General features: G+C 44.9%; 1 protein-coding gene across 2 annotated transcripts in view; it reads right to left on the bottom strand.

The window, feature by feature from the left end:
* Positions 1-8026: 8026 nt before the first annotated feature.
* GAREM1 (GRB2 associated regulator of MAPK1 subtype 1) overlaps positions 8027-15382 on the bottom strand; it is a 97734-nt gene continuing 90378 nt past the window's right edge. For both annotated transcript variants that reach the window (XM_072329808.1, XM_072329809.1), the window contains one exon: positions 8027-14223. In XM_072329808.1, coding sequence (XP_072185909.1) covers positions 13311-14223 — 913 coding nt within the window. In that variant the 3' untranslated portion in view covers positions 8027-13310. The remainder of the gene's footprint in view (positions 14224-15382) is intronic.

The following is a 15382-nucleotide window of genomic DNA, read 5'->3' as shown; positions in this document are numbered from 1 at the left end:
TGTTGCCAACCATGTAACGGTGCAAGCCGTCCTCTGCAAGAGAGGGTGTGTTTATGCAAAGAGAACCATAGAACCATAGAAAGGCCTGGGTTGAAAGGTACCACAATGATCATCTGGTTTCAATCCCCCTGCTACGCACAGGGTCACCAACCAGCAGACCAGGCTGCCCAGAGCCACATCCAGCCTGGCCTTGAATGCCTCCAGAGATGGGGCATCCACAGCCTCCTTGGGCAACCTGTTCCAGTGTGTTGAGTATTATTGTTTTAGTTAGTCACTTTTTAAAGTACCTCCTGAATGTTTGATTGAATCTCTGCAGACACTCAGTGAGTTTGATGTCTGCAAGAAAGACAGTACCTCTTCCAGGAGCATTTCTGCATTGTCAGGTTAATGTAACTTAATTGTGAGACTGAAAACAAAGCATTTAGAAATGAAGTAGAGACTGAAGAGCCGACGTGCCTACAAGTGACAGAGGCAGAATAGTTCCATCAACTTGAGTGATAAGCTAAAGCCCATTCATGAGAGCAGTGGGTGTCTCGCCCGAATAAACAGTGCAGGATTAGACTCTATTGCACTTTGTGCCAACACCAGTTAGAAACATAGAACAGATGTCAAGCAAATAGGGAAGTGTGGGACAAAACAGAAATAATTGTAAAAATGTGCCCAAGGATAAAATAAATTGATCCTAAGACACTAACAAACATCCTTGTGTGAGACAAAATGAGTCTTTGTACTGGTTTGGCTTTTATTTTCTTGCTAATATTGCATAACAGAACTACGCTGGCACAACAAGGAGGGGGGATAATAAAATAACTTATCAATGCGCTATTAACTCTACACGCTCTTACCTAATAATAAGATATGGATGTCTCCTTTAATGCGTGTCCCATTGTTGAGAACTTTCTCATTACCCTGAAGTAGCATACACAAAATGGCTTTTTTAATATACTCATGGCCATGAATGTTTGGTGCTAAAGACTTGCTTAAATGGTCAAAGATATCCTATTTAAGAAACAGCAAACACTTACATTGCACATTACCAACATTAGAATGGAATCTCATTATCCATTAGCCGGTATTAGTGCAATTTATAACTTACTTTAGTTTGAGCTTTGCAGAATTTCTTGATCTTTGTCACATCATCAGCTGAGAATGTGGGTGCTATTTCTTTGCTCATCAGTTTGATATTATGAGCCAGCACTGTTGTCCCACGTATTTTCCTTCGGATGAAGAGAAATGTCACGAGATTAACTGTTATATAGGTTAACTATTAAATACAAACCGGACCATTGTTTTCATGACACCAAAAGCTGCTTAGGAAGGAGAACGTGCAAATGGAATCAAATTCAAAGAAATTATTAAGTTTATCCATTCTATTGTGGCTTAGCTAGGGAAATCCACGCTAAGAAAGGATTTAACAAAGTTTCAACACCGGAATTCAAAAGAACCAGAGTGATGCAGTGCAGCTCCATAGCACTGCGGATTCCATTCTTTCCTTGCTGCTAAATGCTAGTGGCTCAGCTATCTGTGTTTGGTGAAGCCAAATGCATCCCACCAAAGGATGTGTTTTGGAGCTAGGGCTAACCTCAGCTTCTGCTTTGGGGAGTCATTGGTCTCTGATGGCATGCAGACCGCAGAGCTGCTTGGGGAGGGGTGGCACTGCTCAGAGGGCTCACCCAGCAGGACCCAGCAGATTGCCAAGCTCCAAAACACGCGGGGTCTTTCTGAGCAGTTCCATAAAAGCTCTTAGGAGATTATGGTAATAATTGCAAGAGAAAGCTACAGTGGAATTAAGAGGACTTGCAGCCAAGCTAGCAAGAATTTTCTAACTGTTCAGGTAAGAACCCCAGTCCCACCTATTTGATGCCAAGTTCATTTCAGGCTGGCCCTGCTGGAAGCTGCGTTGCTGCTGTGCCCAGCTGGGCTGCCAGCAGTGCCCTGGGAAAGGCTGTCCAGCCACTGGCACTCGGACTACAGGAGCTGTTTCTGAGCATGCCTTCCTCCTGGACATTTTGCAGAATGAATTAGTTTTCCTGCAAGTATCTTCCATGCAGTCTTTGCAATGTTGCAAGAAGAACTGGTTACTCCTGGGGCAGGTGATATTTGAGGATCTCTGTTCTTTGGTCAACAAGAATGGATGCCAACGGTGGTCACCCAACCGCAGGGCAGGGAAGGGAACATGCAGCCAACAGTATGTTTAAGTTGCTGTTTGTTACTTCCATTCCTGAACTCCCCTGACCTGTGGTTCACTCCTAAGGAGCAAGAAGACCCGAAAGTGAAGAAACGTCTTCCAGCAGGGATGCGTGCTGGCTCTGCACCAGGACCCATGGCCCCAGCAGAGCAGGGGGAGATAAAACCTCGCCAAGCAGCACGCATTGCTTTACACAGCTGAGGGGAAAAACACAGACGGAGCTACAACAAAGCTTAAATCCAAAATAATTACATTTCGTCACAACTCCTTCCACACGGCCCAAGCTACCAAGGAAGCGAGCCGCTGGTGTAGGAGGGGAGACACGATCTGCTCCGCAGCCTCCTTCAATCCCAACACGACCAGTTCCAAACATCTGAAACAGGGAGCGACTAAATCTCTTAATGCTCTCTGAAAAGCAATCAGCTCAGCGAACGCATCATTCAACAGCCTCCAATATAAAATAATTAAACCGTGAAAAGCTGCTGCCGTAATCTGACTTTGAAATCCTAAATTCCTTCACATGCCGAGGATCTGATGGCAGCGAGCACAGCCAGGCACAGGCAGCCAGCATCTCCCGGCTCAGCCTCACGTGCCTCCACCGCTCCCTGAGCAGAGACAGCTTAACTCTATGAAGATTTGTGGTTGCAGCAGAATTATCTAGGAGATATACAGCTAAACCCCAGCGCGTTCAGTTCCCAGCCAAATTACATTCTGATGCAGGTCGCCAGGAGCTAATCTTTCATCTCTGTTTTTCACACATGAAAATGAAAAACCAAAAACATGGGGGGGGAATAAATAAATAAATAAGTAAATAAGGATTTCAGATTAAACAGCATTTATCATACTAAATAAAATTAAATCAAATGGAAAATTGCATAAAGACTCTCAGTTGAAACAATCAAATTAAAAAGCCCTTTACCTGTGCGAGTAAAGTCTTTGATTTTGTTAGAAGAGAACCTTGTTATTAAGCAGGGAAAGGGAAGCTGGGGCAGCCCTGCCCCATTCCCTCCATGCTGGAGCTGTCAGGCTGTCCCCTGGCACAGATAGTGCTACCTGTCTGTCAGGTAGGGTCACTGCTTTGCCCTCACCTGCAGGCAGAACGCACATTTCCAGTACTGCAGCAGCACAGTAATGATGTAGCAGGTTTCTTTAGCCAGGTGTTTTTCCCAGTGACGTGCATATGCACACATCCAGGTGCGCACACACACCTGCACTCAGCGGTGTAACGCTCTCTGGGCCAAGCAGGGCTAAGAGGCTTTCAGCAAGCCTTACTGACACAATGACTGTTAAAGAGCTCTCACCTTAGATGGCTTCCAGTGAGGGTTAAAATCATAGAATCATAGAATTACTCAGGTTGGAAAAGACCTTGAAGATCATCAAGTCCAACCGCAGCCAAAATGAAGGAACAGCAAAGCCTTCTAGAAGGAACCTATTTAAAATTATCTCAGAAATAGTATTTTAGTAAAAGTGAAGGAATTATAACCCACCTTTTCAAAAAAAAAAACAAAAACAAACAAAAACAAAAAACAAAAAACTCCAAGTTATTCATTCCATCAAGTAAAAATGCATTTATGAACTTGGCTTGTGGCAAAACTGAGAGCAATAAACAGTGGCTGTGATGGAGAACAGCTGTCTGGAAGCAATTTTTCTGATATATAACATAAGCCTAAGAGGCTCAATAATGTCTTTGGTCAGATTTTGCTGATGAACATTGTCCGGGATTCTTGGCAGGAATTCCCTTTAGCTTCAAAAGATCCTATTTAATTTCAGGGTGAGTTTGGTCAGAGAAAGAAATGCAGAAACTCCTGCAGTAAGGTCGGTTTCATAAAGAACTTGAGAAATGCTGAAAGTTAGAGTCCAAGGCAACACATATGTTATTCCTTGGTATTGAGGGTGTTTCCTTTAGAACCGCATGAATGAGTGGGTGTGAAGTGCTCCTCTCGAGAACTGGGATGCTTTTTTGTACCCGGTTATAGAATCATCTGGGTTGGAAAAGACTTCCAAGATCACCAAGTCCAGTCATCAACCTGAGTGCCATCACTTACCCATGTCTCTCACCCACACACCTCTTGCATACCCCCAAGGACAGGAACTCCACCACCTCCCTGCTCAGTCCTTTCCAGTGCTTGAGTCAGAATCAGGCATCTCCTAATCAAGCATCTCCTCACTGAACGTGCTCTACACGCTGCTGCTTGAATCCCAAACTCTGCAGGGATCTACAACACCTTTGAAAAGGTTGCACGAACAGCACGAACAGATACAACGTGCTGATGCTACTCTCGTAATTTGCTGGGGTCTTTGAATGCATCATCCGTCATTTACATCTCCAGCTCAGCTCAGTGCTTTTGGATAAAACCCAACTTGTAGGCCTATCAATAGGAGTAATATTCATTTTCAAGGATCATCTATATAGTTACACTTCAGGTAGATATTTTTTCTTGCCAAAACAAGATTATAAGGAAGTAGGAACACAAGATATTTGGCCAAGTTACAAAACTCAAATGCCATCTGTTAGCTATCACAAATGAATGAAGTGGTATATGCAGTCAGACAGTAGTTGAGGATGATTCAGTGTTCCCCAGAGTAGGGGAAAGGCAAACTGCTTTTAGGGCAGGAGGAGCAGAAATAAGAGCAGGTCGTGTACTGGGCTTGGGGATGGGTTGATTTTCACATGAAGAACTGGGAAAGAAGAACAGAACAGCCAGAGGAAACTGTCAACTGGGGGCTTCTCGGCTCTCAGAAGAACATTCAAGAAATCAGTAGTAAGGCAAAGGAGCCGTGGATGTCCATGAGATCTATGGAGGCAGGGGGCTGTGCTCATCTCTATTGCAATCCCACCAAAGGGAGAAGCATTAACCCAGGAGAATTTTCCCAGCTGTCTGACTAATAAGAATACCCGTTGTCTTCCAGGGGAAAGAAAGGGCAGCAACTGGGACAGACTCTGCTTTGACCACCCAGAGCAGGCACCGCCTGGCACCAGCATCCGTGATCATTTTTAGCTGTCAGATGTTTCTCCTGCTTTTTGAGCTGAAGTTAAACAAATATGATCAGCCGAGATATATGAAGTTCTTCAGAGCTCTTCTAGCCCTCCTGACAGCACTGACCCATTAGAGCTTCCTCCTTTTTCCTGCAAGAACCTCTGAAAACCAGCCCTGGTGGTGTGCCTCACTGATCTCTAGGAGTAGTTGCTGATGCTGGATAATGGAATGGCAGCAGCACAGTCAAAAGAGATGTTTCTTGTGGCAGCACTTTATGGGTCTGGCAGTGAGTCCAAACGAGCTCCTGACCCCATCGGCCCCTGCCACAGGTCTCCTGTCCCAGCAGCTGGGTGCCAGCCTGACCCGGTGTGGTATATCTGAGTACTGCACTAAGCAAGGACTGCTCCTCTCTGCCACCTCTGAACTTGGCATCTCATATGTGTCCTCTCCTTCCTCCTTATTTCCCTGTTCTTTTATTCTTCTTCCTTCCCTCCCTGCAATCCCTCTGAGGAATGGTTTTCATTTAATCCAAGCGTGTTTGGCAACAGATTTCTTTTGTCCCACCCAGGAGTCAAGGGCATGTTGAGGTCTTGTTGAGCAATACATCAAGACTGCAAGCGTATTTCTGTTGATCTAATGTAGAGACCTGAGTGCCCAGCTTGAACTTTCCACCTTGGGCATTTTACAGTGGGAGTGGGGAGGATACACCTCTCTGTCAAAGCCACTTCACTGCGACGAACAGAAATGGGCAGCAATGCTTTGTCCTGCTTCCAGGCAACCAAGTAAAAATATAAATAGCTAAGAAAAACAAAAACGAACTAACAAAAAACTTGCCTTGTTTGAGCATGATAACCACAGGCCAGGGATAAATAAAAAGAAAGAAATGTATATGCAGAATATGGTTCATTTGATTTTTTTTTCAGCAACCACTAGAGCTGGCGTTCTAATACCCACCATAGGGGCAGAGATCATGGTTAGCAAGGGGCCCCAGGGCACCCCTAAGAACCAGGGAAGCATTGGGATCCCCATTCCTGGGTGTTTAAGAGACATGTGGGCACGGCCTTAAGGGGCTGAGTGGTGGGACTCAGTAAGTCAGTTTGATGGTTGGACTTCATGATCTTGTACGTCTTTTCCAACCAATGTGGTTCAGTGATTTTGTGATCTGCTCAGGTATGGAGCAAGCAGAGCAGAGCTTCACCCAGGTTTATAGACTTTGGTGGCACGGAAGAAGCGGTTGTGCATGATATGTGCACCTGGCAATACCCAGCATACTTATACCTGGGCAGCAGAGCACAACCAGAGTGCCCCAGGCTGCTGGTGACCTGGGCTGGCACAACTGCAGCCAGCACTCTGGCAGTGAGTCACTGCAGCTGTAGAACAGCCCAAGCCTGAATGCTGCAGCTACTGACCCCAAGGAGGGAGCTCCAGCGAGGCAGAACAGGTATGTGCACACTTGAAGATCTAGAGAAGGCTCAATTAGTGAGCTATGCCAGGAGGGCAGCATGAGGACAAGCACTGAGCTTGCACTTCTCTAAAAGAAGGGAGCTGCATTTTCAGGCTGTTCCTTTGCTATAATCCTTACCCATATTTTGCAGGTAGCCACAGTGACTACAGGGGGATGGGAAACAAGTCAGGCCTGAAGAGTACACAAATGCATTGAAAGTGCCTTCTCACAACAGCACCTTCCTGACGTGGAGGCAGAGGCACCCAGAAGCGGGTAAAGTCTCCCCCTTCATGCACTGAGCATTTCCCATCAGACCCTCTCACACGGCCTGGAGCAAACCAACTGCAACATTAAGTAAATGGAATAGTTCCTTTTCCCTTCTTTGAGGATGTGTCCTGGACGGCTTTGCTGCTGAGGAGCAGGGTTTTTCTTCCTGCTGCTCACCTGCCCCAGATGGGAAAGCTGGAGCCCCATCCACCTCACATCCAACAGTAACTGCTGTGGGAGATTCCACCCCGCTTCATCTCTCACAAACACATATGGCAGTCCCAGCAGAAACCCTTCCGCAACTCCTGTTGTGCTGGAGAGAACTATCTTCTGGCCCACCATCACCAAGCAGAGCTTGTGCTGAAGGGGGCTTTGGCACAACAGCATCTTGTCTGCATGACACGCGGATGGTTATAAAGGTGACATTTTCCCTTATTGATGACACTGGAGGAAACGTAGGCAGGAAGCCTAGCTGAGAAAATTGCTCCCTTCCTCATTTTCTGCCCACTTCAGAGACTTTTTGTCAATCAGAAATATTTACACGTGGTCTCGTGCTTAAAAATATATCCAAATGACCACTGAATACGTTTCTTTAAAACGGAGATGAGAGGCTGAGGGCTCAGGAAAATACCTTTTGGTTTTCAGCTGGAAACAGGAAAAGGGGTCTGGCAACAAACCTTTGGGGAACACACAGCTCAGTGTTGCTGAGGGTCACCAGGTGAAGTTACAGGATGGAGAAATCCAGTGACGTGTGGTGAGAGGTCAAAGACAGAAGCCTGATGGCTCTCCTCACCTCTCCCCTTCTTATTCTATGAATGCGGTGTTTGGGAGGTGGTTCTTTCTGACTTACACTGAGATGAGCACGGGGTCAAGTCATCATAGTATCATAGTATCGTGCGAGTTGGAAGGGACCTTAGAGATCATGGAGTCCAACTCCCGGGTTTCGAGCCCCCTGTGTAGCGAAGCGGCACTTCTACCCCTGTGTCACAGGGGGGATTCGAACCCAGGTCCTCCAGTGCCCCAAGCAGCAGCTTATACCACTGCGCCACTGGGGGATGGAATTACTGAATGAAAAGCCACGATTTTAGGGAGCACGTGCAACCCAACCACTCTGCTACAACAAATCCCGTGCACCTTGGAAGTATCATGAAAATAGTGTCTTTAATGTACAGTTTATACACTTACAATACGCAGCTTAGATTTGTTCATATACATTAAAAGGACATTTATTTGCACCTGGTTTAAATAACAATCCTCCTTCAGCCTTTTACACAAGCGCCCAGAACAGCACAGAGCTTCCACCAACACCATGCTTCGTTTGGTAACGGAAATGCACTAAGCTGAAGGTTGGGGGCTCTATTTTATTTCTTCCCTCCACCCCCCACCCCATAACGTTACTTTTTTTGACCTACCCAAAGTGAATCTAAAGAGCTAAGAACTAACAGTTACTTTTAACATACTTCAGCAGATTGTCCAAAGTCAAGAGAATCACTCTGTAGATTTTCGCTCGGAAAATTTGGTTATTATGCACAGAAACGAGCAACTCCTGGGTGAACAGGAGTTTAAGACATAACAAAGAACCATTTATTGCTAGGTCTCAACAAGGAGCATCGATTTCCTTACTGCCCTGATGCCCCTTACAATGGCAACTAAAAGCATTGCTTGGATCACGATTTCATTCGTACCTTCCATTCTGCACGTGGGCACGCTGCAGCTTTTGGACATGAAGGACACGAGGCAGGGGAGCAACCTCAGCCCTCGCCCTGACTTGGTTTGAGGCAGCCTGGCCCCCGGCCCCTGCACACAACTGGTTGGTGCCAGCAGGCTTTGTGGAGCAGGGAGGCAACTTGAGGAGTCAGTTCAAGAAGAAAACAGGAGAAAACACTTCAAGTATTTACAGACAGATTGGAAGTACGCTGTTTTTTTTTGAAACAGTATTGCTATTTACACTGTTGTTTTTTTTTCTTGAAGCTGTTGTGGAATAAAGTCAGTCGAAGCGGCAAATAAAACTTGTTGTATTGGGAAAAAAAGAAAAAGCGTGATGCAGATTCGCTTCAAACCCATGCTTCTAGCTGCAAGAACACTTCAAAACACATTTCCCTTGTAATTTTGGAGGGACCAAATGTTTTCTGTCTCCAAATTTCTAGCTGTAGGCAATTCTTACAGTACAACAAGAATGCAAATACGCATTTTGAGCTGATTTCGATTCAACTTTGGTTAGGCAGCCATGCAGCGATAATACAAAGCTGCAGAGAAGCCCTGTGGGGAAAGTCTCAGCCCTGCAGAGAAGGACTTGGGGGTCCTGGTGGATGAAAAGCTGGATGCGAGCCAGCAATGAGCTCTTGCAGTCCAGAACAACAACAGTATCCTGGGCTGTGTCAAAAGAGGGATGGCCAGCAGGGAGAGGGAGGTGATTGTCCCCCTCTGCTCTGCCCTTGTGAGGCCCCACGTGGAGTACTGCGTCCAGGCCTGGAGCCCCCAGCACAAGAAGGACATGGAGCTCTGGGAATGGGCCCAGAGGAGAGCCGCTAAGGTGATGAGAGGGCTGGAGCACCTCCCCTGTGAACAAAGTTTCAGAGAGTTGGGCTTGTTCAGCTTGGAGAGGGCTCCAGGGAGACCTCACTGTGGCCTTCCAGTACCTGACAGGTGCTTACAAGCAGGAGGGGAACAAATTTTTACATGGTCTGATAGTGACAGGACAAGAGGTAATGGCTTTAATCTAAAAGACAGGAGGTTTAGGTTAGTTGTTAGGAAGAAATTCTTTGCTCAGAGGGATACTGGAACATCTTGCCCAGAGAGGCCGCAGACGCCTCATCCCTTGAGACACTCAAGGCCTGGTTGGAAGGGAGACCCAGGCAGCTGAGCTGGTGGGTGGCAGCCCTGCCCATGGCAGCAGGGTTGGAACTAGGTGATCTTTAAGGTTACACCCCAACCCATTCTATAATTTTACGACGAAGAATCTTAATCCTAGGCACAACCCTTTTTTAAAGTAAACCAGCATTTCCTCTTAAGTTTTTTTCCCATCCCTCCTCTTGCCAATTCTGTTTCCATTCTGGAGAAACACCTGTGCTAGTTTTCACAGCTGAAGGCAGCATCAATGCTTTGTCACATGAATGCTGCATAGAAAGGATGTATTTCCCGGTGCAGTGTCAAGAGACAATTCTGCACACAATGAGAGGCCAGAATTTTTGCTGCCAAAATCCCCAAACAAACAAGATCCCCAATGGTATCACACTACTTCAGACTCTGCTAGCTAAATAAGCATCAAAGGCCTTGCATTCAAATAACAGGAGAAAGGAAGCCCAAAGTTAGGATTGGCCAATATTAGCAAAGCATCTCCAAAAAGTTGTCTTGCCAATGACAAACTGGAGTCTTTAATACCATTATGAACTCACTGGTATTCAACAAATCAGGCTAACACTAACGAGGACACAGGCCGCATCCTATTTAAGCTCAAAAGCACGTCAGCAATGTGCATGCGTGCACGAGTCATTAAATGTCTCCTAAGTCATACCTTTAAACACATACCTGCTACAAACAACACAAGGTGACCAACCAGCTCAGGAGGAAATGAGATTCTGTGGGCATCAGCACTGCCCTATGCTAGATGCCTACATCCAGTCCAGTCCAAGTGAGCCATGACACCCCAGCTGGTATGGTTTGCTCTTTCCTCTCCTGATTTCACCAGCACAGACACTTCTGCCCTGCTTGGGCATGTGCACAGTGGCTCCATGCTGCAGCCCTCTAATTAACACAAAGGCTAGGAATGCATTAATTGCTATAAAAGGTTTGGAAAGTGAAGGTGATGGGCTTCACTGGGCTACAGTAAAGGTCAAACGCTAACATATGCATAAAAATAAGCAAGCAGTGCTAAGCCAGAATAAGACAACTGGCAGGACATCAGTAGCAAGCTTGCAATTAAGAGGTTTTAGCTGTACTTCTGTACATAAGATCTGCTTGTGAAATCATTGCACATTTCTGCACCTTTGTACAGGCCAGTTCTATTCCAGTCTAAGCATACATGATGTTAATGCAGCAAACTAATGAAAGCAGATTCCATCAGGCTTCTTTTACAAGAAAAAAACAAACACAAAAAAAACCCCAACACATTCCAAGCAGGTAAACACAGAAACATGATAGGTATTCATCTGTAGTCAAAGAACACTATTTTCTCAGGGACGGCGACTTGCAGAAGTATTTAACATCAAGATTGCAGCTCCGGGGAGAGAGAGACCATTCACTTTTTCACCCAGAATTAACACGCCAAGAAAAAACAAAGAGAGGTACTCGATATTTAAAATCTGCCCCTGTAACAAATGAATGTTCTTCTGACATAATGAGGGTCAAAAAGAACTGACTTGAATTTGTATGAGCCTACCAACAAGCACACACATCTGACCGGTACTCCAATTCAATTTAGTCTTAACTGCAGTTAAAATATTTTAGGACACTAATTAAAATGCATTCAGAAGAAGTTACCGATCTGTTCTAAAAGTCAATACATTAACACAGAAGAGTAAGATGATGAATTCCCAGGTTCTTCTATAGGGATATGTTTTGGCTTACTGCTTTCTAGCACCCACACTCAGTTGGGCCTTACTCTGGTTAGAAACTGGTTTGTATTATTGCAGGACAAACGATGCATCTTGGCTTCAGCATGGAAACATGACATGAAATTTGCCCAGGCAACAGAAAGCTCCTTTTGGAAATAATGTGTGTTTTAATTAGTCTATTTTGTTGAGGAAAAAAAGGCAAAACGAGCCTCCCATTTTTGCCCCTGCTCTGTATTTTTCTCCTGATGCTCCCAAGACGTCCATTGAAAGATGCTCTCTGTCCTTCATAAGGGACAGAGAGGCAGGTAATGGTAACTCCAGGCCGCGCTCTGCTCTGTGGCTGGTGAAGCTGCTCCAGCCTCTCTGGCTCTGAATGACAGAGGGTTCAGTGTTGAGGATGGGCTCTACAGGCTTTCCTGAGGACCTCCACAAATCCTTCCTTCATGAGTATGAAGCAGGGGATCTCGGGACCCTGGAGTTATTTAGACATTTTCTAGAGTTCTGCCAATGATAAGAACTCAGCAATGGATCACCAATAGTCAATCCTACTTCTGACTTTTCACACTTCAATTCAAAAGGTGTCCAGGGGCAGCCCCATGCCCCCTTCCCATCCTTGAGCTCACTTTTGGCTGTTACTTTTGCACGGCATCTACTGCAGCAAGTTTTTGCCACTGGGCAATTGAGTTAGTGCATCTCAATGAAGCTACAGTCCCTTTCACTTTGACACATTTTCCTAGCCCACTGCAAATGAAACAGGTGAACTTAAGCATCGCAACCATTTCCTGAGGCATGGCCCAAATGCTCACTTGGCCCCTTCCTATCTGTGTAGCAGGCACTGCTCCTGTTTCTTTACGCCTCACCAACGTTTTATTTCAAAGGCATCCTGCAGTACTATCATCTTCCCACACAGATCTGACTCCAAGAATAGCACAGCACATTTTCAGATGATGGTAACAACAACAGAGGAAACATAATGGGTTTCTTCTGGGAAGAGCAAGGCAAATGGAAGGGCTCAACTACCAGGCTGCTCAGACAGATGTGCTGGTGCCTGTGAGGGGCTGAAGCCACTGAGGACAGGGTTTGAGCAGGGAGCTGCCTTTCACATATCAAGTTGTACCACAGACTGCAGCGACCTGACTACAAAAGCAACTTTTGAAATCTACAGGTCATAAACGTTTAGTTGGCCTGGGCAGAGTGGCTCAGTAGGGAAATTCCCCTTCTCCCTCCCCTTTGGGAACTGAGCTAAGCAAGCTCTCTTCTCTGAAAGCAAGTTGGAAAACATATCCACATTACAGGTAGTCATACATTGTTAATAAAAACAAGCTGCAAGAGTAGTGTATTAGTGGCACTTCACAGCAATTCTTAACATTTTCAGACGTAGTGTCGAAGCCATGTTTTTCTATCTCTGACCACGCTTATTGTTAGCAGAAAAGGAAAAAAAATGTCACAGCATGTTGTCAAATATTATTTGAACAGAAATACTCCCATAAAAAATACATTTTTTTTTTGCAGTTAACTCAAAACTGTAAACTGGATTGGTGTGTGTATGTGTGTGTGTCTTTCAGCATCAAATTGTTCAGTAATAAATATGACTAAGTCTTAATAGAGTACGGAGTGAAAGTTCCCTTAGTGTCCAGTTTTTAGCAGCTGTTGAACATTCAGGGATGCACAAGGCACACCTCTGCAGATTCTCTACCATTATTATTGACATACAAAAAAAAAACCCCACCGCTCACCAATCAAAAACTTTTATCTGCATAGTTAAGAATTTTTCTACTACTATTTACAGGAAGGGCTCTTAGTGCAAAAAACAGGAAGTGATGTATTAGCTGAAGTGCCTCTAGCACATCTCATACAGTTCCACTAAAAACTAGTCAGCATCACATCTTGGGCCGCCAGCCATTAATGAACTGTAGTATTTTCTTAACCTGCAATTTGCTTAGCTTAAAGTCTTCTGACAGGATTTCTTCCGTTAGCTGAACCAGTAAATTGCCATCAATCTTCTCTGTAACAAAAAATGATATGACATCTTCTGACAGACCAATAAACCTCAGTGATTTAGACACTTCCTCTATCGAGAGTCCAGAAAGGTCTGTGGGTGGCTGCCAGGGAGAGCCGTCCCCACAGGACCTTGGTGCTAACTGGAGGTGCAGGGGAGATGAGAAGGGATAGGACACAGAGAATGTATCCTGCATGCCCTTTTTAACCAGATACTGATCTTCCAGGAGGTCTGGAGAATCAGTTTTTGATTCCTCCTCGGCACCATCTATTTTTAGTGGCAAAGGACACATGTCTGTAACTTGTTTCTCTTCACTTGACTTTGGTGCCCGAGGAGGTAAGGCAGGACATGAATGACTCTGCTTTGCATTGCTATCTCCCAGAGTTTTCTCATCAGTGCAGTCTAGAGAGTAACTTGCTGACTTCGGGCAGCTGGAGATGTTGCTGAACTCTGCTGGGGACAGCTGGGAGTACCCCACAGGGAGCTCACACCCATCGAAGTCAAAAGTCAAAGGTGCTGGACAGTTTCTCTTTGGCGTGCCTGGAGTCTTCTGTCTGGGGTAACTGTAGCTCCTGCTTGGATCAAGAAGGAAATCACTCCTATTCTGGCCTTCCGTAGTTCCTGAAAAATGGTTTGGCCAAGACAATCTGGAAGGCAGAGCTTCGATTGAGGGACTTCCAAAAGGCATTGTGTTCTCAGGCTCTTTGGATTCGGTTTTCATCATGGTACAAGGGTAGCAAGAAACAGGTGTGCTGCTGTCAGCTGGGTTCGCGCTGTCACTCTCTGTGACGTTGCTTAAGGAACAAAGCAGAAAGGATCTGGTTAGCACCAAAGCAAAGCGTGAATAAATTCATAAATCATCTTACAAAAACAGAAAGTAGTTGTAAGGAAAGAATCTTTTTTTCTACTGTCAGAACATTTCAGATTTGAATTAACAATACAAACGTTGATGGTTCTTTTTCTACGAGCCTGATGAGATGCTGATATACTCAAAAGCCTCACGAGGAAGATTCATGTTTTGCTTCTTTAAGGTCAGAAAAAACAACCCACAAACAGATGTCTCAATTCAGTTTTGTGTCATCTCCCAAATATTCAGATTTTCACTGTTAAATTCCTGAGGGACATCATCATGGTAAACCAATAGCTTCATGCATACTAGAAGATTTTCTAATCCCGTGTTTTATTTTTAAACACCACAGATGCATCACAGTATGTAAAAACTCATAACAGAGGCAGGTCACCACTGCAGTAGATACAAGCTTGGTAGACACAAGAGATGGACAAGAGCCCCTCTGGGGCCAGTATTTTCGTTTGCTATGGCACTGCACCGGTGTACAGTACAATAACACAGAACAAATTATTGCTTACTGCCAAAGGACGATTTTTTACCTGGAAGGGTAAGTAGACAGAGCTGTATATGTTGAAAGACCAGGTTTTAAACTCATGCCACAGTAAACTGCTTGTTCATATCTTAAAAAAGTTCTGACATAAAGCCCTTGCTTTTCAAAGGCACCTAAAGAAAAGTCACCCTGACCTACTTCCAGGCAGTAAATCAAACTCACCCTGTCCAAGGAAAATGACTGTTTATATCCAGGCCTTTCCAAAAGACTGAGATGCTAACAAATACATACAATCTGTTACCAGAAGTGAATGTTCTCTGCTTTTATGCCATTTTCTAAAAGAGTTCGGAATTCTGGCCAATTAAGCTAGAATACTGCAAAAACAATTAGCAGACTTATAAAATCCTTACCTAATGCAGCAGAGGGAAACCAACACTTGAAATAATTGTTTTAATTACTCACCTCTCCCTTAGAAACTAATTACTCAAGAAAGAAAATAGGCAATAATTCTGTGGCAGCTCAATGAAAACTGTTTGAGGAGGGAGGCACAGTCTTTGAATAGGCCACAGTTTTGAATAGATTGCCACAAGAAAAAAAAAATACTTCCCATGCA

Source organism: Excalfactoria chinensis, chromosome 2 (genome assembly GCF_039878825.1).
Source record: "Excalfactoria chinensis isolate bCotChi1 chromosome 2, bCotChi1.hap2, whole genome shotgun sequence".
NCBI lineage: Eukaryota > Metazoa > Chordata > Aves > Galliformes > Phasianidae > Excalfactoria > Excalfactoria chinensis.
This window is presented reverse-complemented; position numbering and strand designations above follow the sequence as displayed.